Here is a 12,504-nt window from a genome sequence, read left to right on the forward strand (position 1 = left end):
CTGAATCGACTTTTCAATTCTCTATCCAACGATGCCAAAACGAATTCTGTGGCTCGAATGGTTCTTGAGAAACTTCGAAAAAAGCAGCGTCATGTCCAAGTGGATTTTGCAACTCAAAAAAAAAACCACACAAATCTAATTGAAATCAACCATTTTTTGAGAAAACTGCAACATTTCCTTATCGATAGTTCACTTTCTAAAAAGGCCATTTAGTTCTCTTTGGAATGATGTAAAAATGAGCGTTCTTGCTCATTTTGCTTCCGAGAAACATGCAAACGAGACGGAAAACATGAAATTTTGCAATAATCTTACGCCACCCTTGCACAAAACGACGATAATTTTTCTTAGTTCATAGACAACAAAAGACTATGTTTTTTCTACATAACCCCCCCTGAATTTAAAGCTGGATCCGCCCCTGATTGCCAGAATGTCGGGATTTTTGGAATACCCGAATAACTGGACGCTATTAAGAATGCTGGTTTTTACGCTCCATTTCGTAATGGAGTCTACTTTAATCACACAATATGGAAGGGTATAAAAACAAGCGCCTTCCTTCTAAAATGGCCAACGTTTCGCCATATCTATTCAGGCATTTTACTGAGGATGCCCGAATAAATATGACAAAACGTCAGCAATTTTAAAAAACTTTTTCCACAGATCAAAATTCCGTTGATATTTTCTCACTATTTTCGTAAAAAGTATGGATATGTTTTTCGTCTACCGTTACAATAAATGGATGCTGCTTCATCCTGTGTCTTTGATCGTTCCATTTCCAAAAAGGTGAAATCACTACCTAGGAGGAACTTTTTTCTTCGCAATAAAACTCTACTCTATATGCATGATTTATTATTTTTTAAACCATCTAAATTGTTTATTGACTGACATTTAGCGATCTTACTGCAGTTTGACTGCCCTGCCCCCAACAGAGCTGCTCAATTAATACTGAAGGCTACTTTACAAAACAAAACTCGGAAAAACTTTAAATAATTCAGCAACCCTGCAAAAAGGTGTGAACTAATGGGGTTTTGAATCAGTTAAACATAAACGAACGTAAAAAACGATTTGTTCAGTCTGTATACTAACAGTTTTCTAAGGACGTCGCGCAGTGAACTAGAAGATTTCGAATAAAAAGTACCGAAAAGCACATTCTGTAGGTACACAGCGAAATTTTGAATTTTTACACAAATCAATTAGAACAAGGACTAGCCATAAAATATTCTTTTTACATAATATACACATCAGTTTACATCTTATCTACAGAAATACGTTTTTTTTTGTACGCAAATTGCTTTCTTTATATTTGCTGGCTGGACCATTTTACTCATTCCGTACGAAAAAAGGCCTTATTATTCTCAATTCTGATTGAATCTAAACAGCAAAAGAAGAAAGCATTTTAGGCGCAATTATTGTATTCTTTGTTCTATCACGAATTGTTTATTTAAACATTTATTAATTTAGAGTTACTTTGAATAATAAAAAGAATTGCATGCCTCTCATCTAGTGGCTTCAACCATACTCTCCAATCTCATCCATTCGGCATGGGATTGAAGCCACAGGATCGAGTGCACCTCCTACCCTAAAAATAACTCATAAATTTCCCTAGCGCATGTTTTTGATTATGTTCGTTTATTGGCAGTAGTGGACGTGTTGGCACAGTTATTGCTTCGTTCCAAGTGTTGAAAGCCTCCAATTGGCCGATTATCCCTCTCCTTCAATGTGGAAGACAACGAACTGCTGCTGACGCCGCTGTCGCTCGATTTTTCGCTCAAGCAACTTTTGCCCAGGATATTCAAGGAAGTTGAGTCAGGTATGTCCGAGTTTGCAATGTATTTCACTGCAATTAAAAAAACAATATAACTGTTTTTTTGAGAATTGCAAAAAATGTTCCACTTCAGAATTGTTGGGTTTTGCTTTTAACATAACTTTCTTACTAACGATATTTGGGCGCAAAATGTGATCAAACAGGCGGGACTACAATTTGTTTAATCGGAACTTTCCGATTTCTCTAGCAGTATTTTGAACTTGCGTTGAAACAAAATTTCATATTTACATTGTGTGTGAACAGTATCAATCAAGCGGCTCCGAACTCTTTAAATTGCGGGTTGAAACTTTCTTTGTTTTACTTGTATAAACATAACATGGTAATTATCGCACCAAAAAGTCGATCAACTACCTAAAAGTAGGACTGGGTAATACTGTGTCTTAAGACACTTGGGTGTTAATGCCGCTCTGTGTGTCCATGTGCCGCAACACCTGGCTTCTTACGACGCGGCACTTTGAACAACACTTAACATTTAATTGTAGATACTTTCCTGACTGTGTTTCCATTCCAAATCAAATTAATTCCTGGGTTTCATTTATTGTCTCTATTTATCAATCAAAATACGTTTCGGTGTATTTTTCCACCATCATCAGTTTTTCTAAAATAACAGAGTTAAAAAAATTTGTCATTAATTTAAAAAACAACCACTGTTCGTCAACAGCCTCATCATATCACACATTGAAATACATCACAATTGCAATACTTTAAAACATTCTAAAATTAATTAGGCCTAACAGGTGATTAGTCAGGACAATCAAATTTGAGAAGAGACTAGAATTCTTCGTTCAGATCTGAAATAAAAATTTGATTGTCCTGACTAATCACCTGTTAGGCCTAATTAATTTCAGAATGTTTTAAAATATTGCAATTGTGATGTATTTTAATGTGTGATATGATGAGGCTGTTGACGAACTGTGGTTGTTTTTTAAATTAATGACAAATTTTTTTAACTATCTGTTATTTTAGAAAAACTGATGATGGTGGAAAAATACACCGAAACGTATTTTGATTGATAAATAGAGAATAAATGACTGCAACCCAGGATTTAATTTGACTTAACATTTAATCTCATATGGCAGACTTTACGTTATAAACCGCACGAACGAAAGTGCTCAAAATACTTGTCTTGTCTACTGATTACTGATTGTGATGATTATAGATTCCACTGAGAAAATTTTCATTTTTTCAAAAAAGCTTCCCCCACCCTTGGAAAAATTTTGAACAAAAATCAAAATTTCACATGCGTATTTTTTGAGCTCAATCGATTCCTTTCGACGTAAGAAGGTCACAAATATGAATTTATAAAGTGTTTGAGTCAATGATAAGGAAGAAATCGTCGGCTAAAAATCGTGAACGCTCAAAATACCCTTAAAATATGCCGAAAATGTTGCAACTAGTCAACAAGGCTGTATTTTATGGTACAATTTTCCGTCAGGAATGAGTGCATATGAGCCCCTTAAAGAGCCAACTTGTAGTCAGTGTTGCATTGCCGAATTTGTCTTTTTTGGTGCAATTTCAGTTCGATCTCTTTGATAGTTGACGCCTGTGTCCTTTCACAAAAATTCCCCAATTGCATCCAAAAGTCGGAATTGATTCAATTAGCTAAGGAACAAGATTTACCAGAAGAGAACTTCGGATCAGTTTCACAAAACTCCTCGCCCGGCACCTTCCTATTCGGCATACTCTTCTTGGAGGGATCGAGCAAAGAGGTTTGGCCGTGCATCGTTACATACGAGTCTCTTGCCTTGCGCTCCAAAGGGGGAATGTTCAAGTCGTACACAGACTCGCCTTTCGTTTGGCTTTGTTGTGCCTGTCGAACCTGAAAGCCATCCGAGGATTATCACCGGGAATACTCTTCGCTGGAGTTGGTGAGGATACAACGCACCTACCCTAGCCAGAATTTCGTTGTTACATTGCTCCACTACCGAGTCCAGGTTGTTTTTATCCCCATGGTCGCTGGCGTCCGATTGGGGGGACGCGTGCGTTCTTTTATGCCCGTCATAGCAGCCAGAGTCTCTGGACAAATGACGCCGGTTGAATGGGGTACGACGCTGCCGCTGGTCGTCGTTTTCGCTACTGGATCCCGCAATATCTGCGTCGCTTCCAGCTGGAAATGTTCCATATATCAATCGCAAGTCAAGGGATGATTTAGAGCCCGTACAATCCAGTTCATGGAGCAGCTGCACGGCTGTCAAGATCTTCGCCCGATGGTCCCCATTGACGATCCCCAAATAGTCCATGTCCGAAGGCTCGATCTCCTTGAAGAGCTCCAAGTCTTCATAGCCGTTGAGGATGAACACGGAAATGTACTCGGAGAGGCCGATCTTCTGCAGCAGATCTTCCACGGAAATCGGCCGTCCTTTGAAGATCCGATACCATTTGGTGTCCTTCTTCACTTTCACTGTTCGTTCGCTCACCAGCTCCACGTTCATGTACTTGAACGTCCCCTTCTTACCCTGCGAGATCCCTTTACCTTGTCCGGTCGGGTTCATGGAAACTATATCTATTATATCACCAGCCTGAAAATTGTAAAAATATTCAACTTCAATTGCACACGAAACCTTGAAATCTACGCCCGTTACCTTAAATTTTAAACTCTCCTTATCGAATGGGCTTGGAATTTGGTCCACCAAAGCCCGAGCGCGACCTATTATTTGCTCAGTCGGACTAGGATCAACCTCTTCGGTTGATATTGAGCTGTGGTTGCTGCCCGCTCTCACCAAAGCCTGCGTGCCTGCACAAAATCCCCATTAAACCAACCAGGGCTTTACCAGGGTCTGGCACTTACTAGATCCTGAGCCGCTGGGCAAACTTTCCACAGAACTGGCGGAAAATGTGAGCGTTTGCTCCTGGTTGATCCGCTGATCTTCTCCCTTGAGTCGCGAGATTTTCCTCTGCACGTCTTCCCGAAGGCCTCGCACTTTGCCCACCAAGCTGGCCACTCCGGAAGCTCTTCCGTCACTAGACTGGAAATAATGGGGTTAATTTGCGTTTGTATTAAACAACAGCTGTTTACCACGTGGACGGTTGCTATTTGCTGCTGGCTGCAGTTGCTGAACTCCTCCTGATCTTCGTAGTCGGAGCTTTGGCTAGGCGACAGCCCGTCTTCACTTCTGGGGTAGTTGTGGCTTCTTCTGGAAATTCAATTTGCCCAGTTATTGTGTCTTCAACGGTTAAAGTACTGTTCGAAATCGCTACCTAAAGTGCTTATTCTTGCTGCCTTCTAGCGGTATATAGTACTGGGGAGAAATCATGCTAGTCATCTCGAGCAATTCCGATCGGCTAGTGTCCATTGACAGGGTGGACAACCTGGAGCTGACGCTTTGAACATCCGAACTGGCATAATCTCCACTTTCTCGCTCTTTGGAAGACCTGGAAGCGAAGGAATTAGCCAGCTTTGGTGGCTCTGAGTTTGCACGTACCTAAGTGGTATAATCGTGGGTGGATAGCCAGCTTCCCGAGGCAAAATCAGACCTCTTCGGGGCGTCTGACAATGTGCGGTAGGCAAAGAGATGTCACCGGCACTTCGCAAAGATATTACTCCCTCGCCATGTTTTTGCTCCGGACGTACGTTTAGCGTGAAACAGACTCGTCCATTCTGCAAAACCCCCCGAGCCTTCAAATGGGCATCCTACATAAACATCAAACTCACCCTTACCTGTATGGTGGCCTGCCCTCCTCCCCCCATTAAAAAATCTTCTGGGTCACTTTCATAGGGCGGCTCATCGTACCAATGGCCCAAACGCAGATCGTGGGGATGAGAAACCCCAGCTGGTGTCAGCATTCGCACGTCGTCGTCATACATGTAGGTATCATCTGCAAACATTCAATGTACAGTTTCGAAGAGATTGAAATCCCAGTGAACTCACCAGCTGCCGTCATGGGCCCTCTGATGCCCTCTTTGCCTAATTGTAGTAAACCCTGTTTAATGTCCCTCAAGATCTGGAAAACAATTGCGTATAATCGATGTTCTGAGGCAAAGGTGTCGAGTCATAAAATCGACCGCGCTTTATTCGAATAAAACCAGTAGAATTCATTAGTTATTTAGAGGAAAACTGCTCCGGAATAATTGCAATTGCTTATTTGGCTCGTAAATTTTCTGGGGGTTGCCGTTTTTCTTTCTTAGTTTTTATAGTTGCGCTTCCAACGAGATTCATTGCTTTGGAAGATGTAAATGTGCCAGCAAATAACCGCTTATATGAACTTAAAGCTTATAGATCGAGAGTAGCTGAAGGTTCAAGAATATTTTCACATGCGTGATTTTTGAGCTCAATGGATTGCTTCCGACGTATGAACCTCCTTAATATGGTTAAATAACATGTTTCGATGGCAAGGAAGCTATTGTCGGTTAAAGATCATGAATGCTCAGAAACCGCTAAAATGGTCAAAAAATTTAGATTATTTTGCACCTGAAGCTTCTAGTGTGTTTTTCACTGAGTTCGTTGGATTTCGTGCGTCCTAGAGAAGAGGATGATGTAGAATTTCGAAAGTTTTCAAAAAATTTATGTTTTTTTGAAAAAACTCGACTCCTTTTACGGTTAAAAAAAATCTTTGCGGGTTTTTTGAGTTCAATGGATTTATTTCGACGTTTTTTTTAAGCTCTCTAATGTGCATATATAAATTATCTTGATCTGTAATAAGGAAGATATGATCGGTTAGAGATCATGAACGCTCAGAAAGCGAAATGTGCATAAAATGTCGATTATTTCTGATCTGAAGCTTATATGGTGATTTTCAATGGGTTTGTCGAATTTCTTGTATTCTTGAGAAGATAATGATGTAGAATTTGAAACCTTTTTAGATAATTAATATTTTTTTCAAAAAATCGACCGCCTTATAAAATTCTTGGTCACCAATCAAAATTTTACATGCTTGTTTTCTTAGCTCAATTAATTATTATCGACGTAAGAAGTGTGCATAAATAAAGTGTCTGGGTCTACAATAAGTAAAATATCGTCAGTTAAAGATCGTGAATGAGCAAGAACCGCTTGAAATGGACAGACAAAATCGATGATTTCGGATCTGAAGCTTCTACCCTGTTTTTCACTGGATTTGTCGCTTCCTTAAGATGATAATAATGCAAAATTCGAAAGTTTTTGAAAAATTCTAATATAAATTCTGCAAAATGAAATCAACTGGCGTTGATCGAACTATTCTCTGCTATTCCAATATAACCGGCTACACCAAACATCCACCCAGTTAAAGAGACAAGGTGATAGAAGATTGCGGGCGAACACCAAAGGTTTTTCTCCTATTGCGACCCCTTATAACTATTTGTTCAAAAATTAAGCGATTTTTTTAATTATAGACGAGTTTACTCAATTGCTTGATCTCTGACATTCAAAACTCGCTGATTTTTCATCTTACCTCTTCGTGCTCCTTGGTGAATTTCTCTCGTTTTCGCATCGCCTCCTGGACCTTGAGCTGAAACACAAGTGAAAAAACTTGGAAAATGCCGGAGAACATTTATCAGGCGAAATTAGCGGCGGGCGTTTTGACTAAAATTAATTCCTTTTTCAAACTTGGCTCAGTTCAGATATAGGAAAAGGGGCATCGTACTCGATTGAGTTATGAACAACTTTAATATATTCGTTCCGAAGTCGGCAATGTGTAAGCTTGAGATGCTTTAGGCGAAAATAAGATTATTGAGAATAGTTTGCTTTACTTTTGGTTGGATTATTAATCGTGCAGCGATCAAGGATGAGAATGGATAAATAATAATATTCAGTTTGTAAGCAGTTTTGTTGAAAGTGGCCAAAGAAAGCAAACGAAAATCTTTAGAGGCTAAATTTGTTGTTTGGTTTGAATTGCAATTTTTTGTCCAAAGAGAATATACCGCAGGCATTAATAGCATAATTATGTCAACAAATTGTTTGATTATTTGTTGCATAGTGGGTGTAAAATGTGCAGTGAGTGAGTGTCTTCCTGTTACTTGAATAGATGATGGACATTCTTTATCTATTGAAACCCGGCTGCTCAAGAGATCAATTGCAATTTAGTACACCCAGTATAAATGTATAACGGAGTCGAGGCGATATTCAAGAGTGAAAAATGCGAGGCAATTTTTTCGTCATTTTTTCCCGAAACGTGGATCGAGACAGAGACCTATTTAGCCGACGTGGAAGTGGATAAACTTTTACGAGACCTCGTGATTCCGAACGATCGTCTGGGGAATTTTAAGTGGCCATAGGGAAACACCGAAACCCAACAAATGGGCCACGTGACTGATCAGTTCGAATCAGACTTGGGCAGCACCAAGTAAAATAAACTCGCCCTTTAGTCAATCATCGAGCAGCGCAAAATCCCTCAACAATTGAACAAAGCCCACAACCTCAGCACTTCCGCCTATAGGCAAATATCCCGAGATTTCATGCAATTGAATCAAGATGCTCTATGCAAACAGTCAATAAGGTGCACTTAAATCAGCTTGTCGCTGAGTCCAGCTAAGGGGGGCCCAAATTCGGCTTGTCCCCGTGGACTTGAAGATTTCGCTGGCAGGTTTTATTACGGTTAGTTTTACGACCCTGAGGATTGAACAGTGGGTTTATGGAGCCGATCCAGGAAAAAGTCTTGTCTTGTTGCGGCCATGCAATGTGTGTTCCTTAGGGATTCTTAGCCTGGCAAAGGTGAGGTCTGTGTTGGTTGAATCGGCAAAGGCCAGCTTCAGATTGTGGAAATTAAGGATTTTTTTGAAGTGAAAGGAATGGAAAAATGTGCTTTAAATTTTAGATGGGAATAAACGCAATACATAAAAAGTATATGAAAGATAATGGAGCTCACCTTATAAATGGTTTCCTCAAATGATGTCGGGGCGCCTCCATTCATTTGTAGATGACGAAGCCGATCGTAGTCGAGAGGATCAACCATGGAACGTAATACGGCGTGCTGACCCAAATCGGCCAATCCGAGTCCAGATTGAAGAACACTATCCGGAGTATCCACCTAGAAATCAACATTCGGGTAAACATCCAATTATGCCATTCAGCTTCGATTGAAAGGAAGCAAAAGGTATAATCCCCAAAAGAGTTGATGTTTGTGCGCGCCCCGGCTTTCTCAAGAAATCCGGGGTGATTTAATCAGAATTCTGCGGGCCGCTCTTCAGACGGGATTTGGGGGATTTCAAAGGCGCTTCACTTCCATTAATGAGAATAATACGCAAATATTTGTCAGTTTATTTGTCGAAAATTTTGCAACGGTTGAATTATTGCCCGATAAGGCCGGTTATTCTGTTGATTGACGGGATTTATCGCGTTGTTCTTATCGAAAATGTTTAAGCGCCGACCGATTTTTCAATTAAACAAACGGGCACTCTAAAACGGGACAGTGACATATGAAGACTGTATATTTTTCCAACACCTTTGCGTGTCCGCGTGCTCCGGACTAATTCGTTATCCCTAACTGTATCTGGAAATCGGAAAACTACGGCCGGAGAGCCTAATTTGTTACTTAATTAGCTTTCCTAAGCTACAGTGGAATTAGTTTCTCTGCGGTTGTCGAGTGAAAGAGATGAAGTCGCGATTACCGGTAAAAAAATCACCTGCTTCAACAAGAAATGATTCATGGGGTTTTACAATTTTAAACAAATTATTTTCTCGCCAGTCCAGACAGACTGGGCGGTAGGCAAAGGGTGGTTAGAGCGAGAAGTGGCTAACAAATCCTACTTGAGACAAAGCGAGTCGTGACATTGACAATATACGCAGCACAAGAGACTCAATGAGCCAATTAAGTGAACGGCTTCAGAGAGGCATCTGTAAGAGCGTCGATATTCAAGACTGGGGGTTGGCATTTTCACTCAGCTAATCTACCATGATAGCGCAGTCATCTCCCCAACTTTCCCATTCATTCTCTTACTAAAAGTGAAAAGTGTATTCCAGAAGGTGTTAAAAGGGTGCTGTATACAGGGTGATTCATGCCAGCGACTTGTATTACTTGTCACAATTCTTGTTGCAAACCACCTTTTTTGAAAACTTTACGTTTCATTTGAGATCAAAGCAGAAAAATCCACAGGATTGAAGTCCGGACTTCTGGATGGCCAAGAAATAACGCTCCCACACTCGTGTCTACGGAGAGAGCAGATGTTGACTCGTGTAATGTTTTATGGTAACATTCTGTGCTGTTTGCGACAAAACGTTTTTTATTTTAGTCATGCCGAAAAGTTTCACTGTGGCATGTTATATTTTATATTGAGTAAATGAATTTGCTCCTATAAAGTTGTGTAAGATTACAGATGAATGTAACAAGTGTTTGAAAACTTTTGCTACATATTCAAACTTGAAGCATGTTTTAACATTTCGTCCTGGTGAGTTTTCAGGTCAAATAATTCTAAAAGTAAAATTGTAGTTGAATTAGAATCTTTGGAACAAAATTAATTGGAAGATTGGAAAGGTATTTGCAAGATTTTTTAGCTGTTGTTTTCTATTGCCAAATGGAAAATAGCAAATGTTAATCAACTAGAAAAATGCAGTTTATTCTGGAAAAGAAAATAAAAATGAGAAGGACAAATTCAGATACAATTTAAAGAAATCAACTTCTCAAGAAGCAGATGTTACTGCTACGAAACTTTCTATTCTATTAAAAGTTTCAGTTCCTTCTTAACTTTGTCAGTCATTAAGTATCAATTCCCTTTTATGTTTCATAATCGTTTTTTTTTTCTTGAACAAATTGAAAATACAGTTGAAACTTTTAGCAAGTCTTTCAATGGGTCTGATGCATACCTCGCGTCCGTGAGCTGAAAATTATGTAAAATTTAAGACATTTTGAGGAAATTTTAATTTTTTCAAAAAATCGACCCCCGCCCTTAGAAAAATTTTGGGCAAAAATCAAAATTTTACTTGCGTGTTTTTTCAGCTCAATCGATTTCTTTTGACGTGAGAAGGTCACAAATATAAATTTATAAACTATTTGGGTCAATAATAAGGAAGAAATTGTCGGCTAAAGATCGTGAACCCTCAAAAAACGATTAAAATGTGCTGAAAATGTTTATTATTTCGGATCTGAAACTTTTAGCATGTTTTTCAATGAGTTCGATGCATTCCTCACGTGCGTGAACAGAAAATGATGTAAAATTAAAGACATTTTGAGAACATTTTTATTTTTTCAAAAAATCAATCTCAACCCTTGGAAAAATGTTGACCAAAAATCAGAATTTCACCTGCGTGTTTTTGAGCTCAATCGATTCCTTTTGACTTTAGAAGGTCACAAATGTGCATGTATAAAGTATTTGGGTCAATAATAAGAAAGAAATCGTCGGCTAAAGATCGTCAGCGCTCAAAAAACGCTTAAAATGTCCCGTAAATGTCTGTTAATTCAGATTTGAAACTTCTAGCAACTGTTTCAATGAGTTCGATGCATTGCTCGAGTGTGTGAGCAGAAAGTGATGTAAAATTAACGACATTTTGAGAAAATTACTTTGTGATGTTACACGCACAGGGTCAAAACTTATCAATTCCAAACCGACATTTAGGTTGGCAAAATTTGTCGCAAAATTATGAGCAACACAAACATTATTAAAGACAAAAAAATTTAAATTGAAAAATGGCATGCTTGCTCCAAAGGCCACCGTTCTGGATTTCCCACATTTAACCAATCACCTTGTATGTGAAACAAGTTCAAAAAACAGCCAGAAAAACTGCAGAGAAGGCCGGGCTGTTTCATGATAAACTAGTGGGAAATATGTAGTTTTTTTCTAATATAATGAGTTTGTGGCAGATTAACATGCAAGCATTCAAGATAAAATCAAAAAATATATATGCGTGCATAGAGGGTGTAATTTTTATTATCATTCAAACACCGTCATATCAACTAGATGTAAAACCCGATGTTTAAGTTACAAACGCACATAAATGCCCAAATCAAAATGGTGAAATCCGGCAAAACCGGAAATACCAGACCCCCATTTCAATCTCATTATTTCAATGTGTTTCCGAGAGAGAAATATTATAGTTCCTGTTCCGGACATACCGGAAGGGAAACTCTTTTATTTGGCACTGGACATTAAAATCCAACGGGTTCATGTTCCTGATAAAATGTGGAATTTTTTTGAATTCTGGCCGTTTGAAATTAGTTAAGAACACACCGGTAACAGAAACCGAGTAAATATGCATTTGCTCAATTTACCTCGTGCCTCTAACACATTTTCTAAAAGTGTTAGGAAATAGAGCACATTTTTTGTGTTTTTTGATGACCATTTATTGATTGCATTATCCGCAGACCGATCGCGTATTCATAAAAGCGCAAAAAGCCGTTTTGTCAACAACATTTTCCCCATCATGCCAAAATATGAAAGCGACGGAAAACGCTCCTCAAAACAACCTCTATACGCATTTAAAATGCATTTATATTCGGAACGAAGTATAAAGGGGCCATTATTTTCAGGGTGCATCCATGAACATTTTAATTATTTATAGCCCGTTTGAAATAAACGCGATTGGAGAAATGGCATTGTCGTTAAAAAAGCACGTGTACTAAAAACCAAACAATCGATGGGAAAAAGCCGGACGTCAATGGAAAAGAAAAACGTAACCTGATTATGCTGCTTCCGTTCGGCTTGGAATTGGACTTGTCCTTATCATTATCCGGGATTAATGCTTCGACAATTTCCCACTGCAACCTTTCTAAAAATTCTAATTAAGACCACAAAGGGATGTTCGGCTGCTACTTTGGTATCTTCTCGGTGCCGAAAG

General features: G+C 39.1%; 1 protein-coding gene across 6 annotated transcripts in view; it reads right to left on the bottom strand.

Annotated features, from left to right (window-relative positions):
- Positions 1–829: 829 nt before the first annotated feature.
- Positions 830–12,504, bottom strand: part of LOC109546269 — a 117,859-nt gene continuing 106,184 nt past the window's right edge. For 2 of the 6 annotated variants that reach the window (XM_019917174.2, XM_048668459.1), the window contains exons 7-19: positions 8,603–8,764; positions 7,190–7,246; positions 5,692–5,764; positions 5,475–5,638; positions 5,245–5,420; positions 5,021–5,194; positions 4,839–4,956; positions 4,611–4,788; positions 4,405–4,556; positions 3,984–4,341; positions 3,712–3,929; positions 3,443–3,641; positions 830–1,834 (exon numbers count right to left, since the gene is read on the bottom strand). In XM_019917174.2, the coding sequence (XP_019772733.2) occupies positions 1,617–1,834; positions 3,443–3,641; positions 3,712–3,929; positions 3,984–4,341; positions 4,405–4,556; positions 4,611–4,788; positions 4,839–4,956; positions 5,021–5,194; positions 5,245–5,420; positions 5,475–5,638; positions 5,692–5,764; positions 7,190–7,246; positions 8,603–8,764 (2,247 nt within the window). In that variant the 3' untranslated portion in view covers positions 830–1,616. Of the gene's footprint in view, positions 1,835–3,442; positions 3,642–3,707; positions 3,930–3,983; positions 4,342–4,404; positions 4,557–4,610; positions 4,789–4,838; positions 4,957–5,020; positions 5,195–5,244; positions 5,421–5,474; positions 5,639–5,691; positions 5,765–7,189; positions 7,247–8,602; positions 8,765–12,504 lie in introns of all 6 variants that reach the window. The other 4 variants (XR_002172749.2, XR_002172748.2, XM_019917175.2 and 1 more) reach the window with 4 other exon arrangements.

Source organism: Dendroctonus ponderosae, unplaced genomic scaffold, assembly GCF_020466585.1.
Source record: "Dendroctonus ponderosae isolate FM_Combo_2020 unplaced genomic scaffold, Dpon_F_20191213v2 Dpon_F_20191213_7, whole genome shotgun sequence".
Lineage (NCBI taxonomy): Eukaryota > Metazoa > Arthropoda > Insecta > Coleoptera > Curculionidae > Dendroctonus > Dendroctonus ponderosae.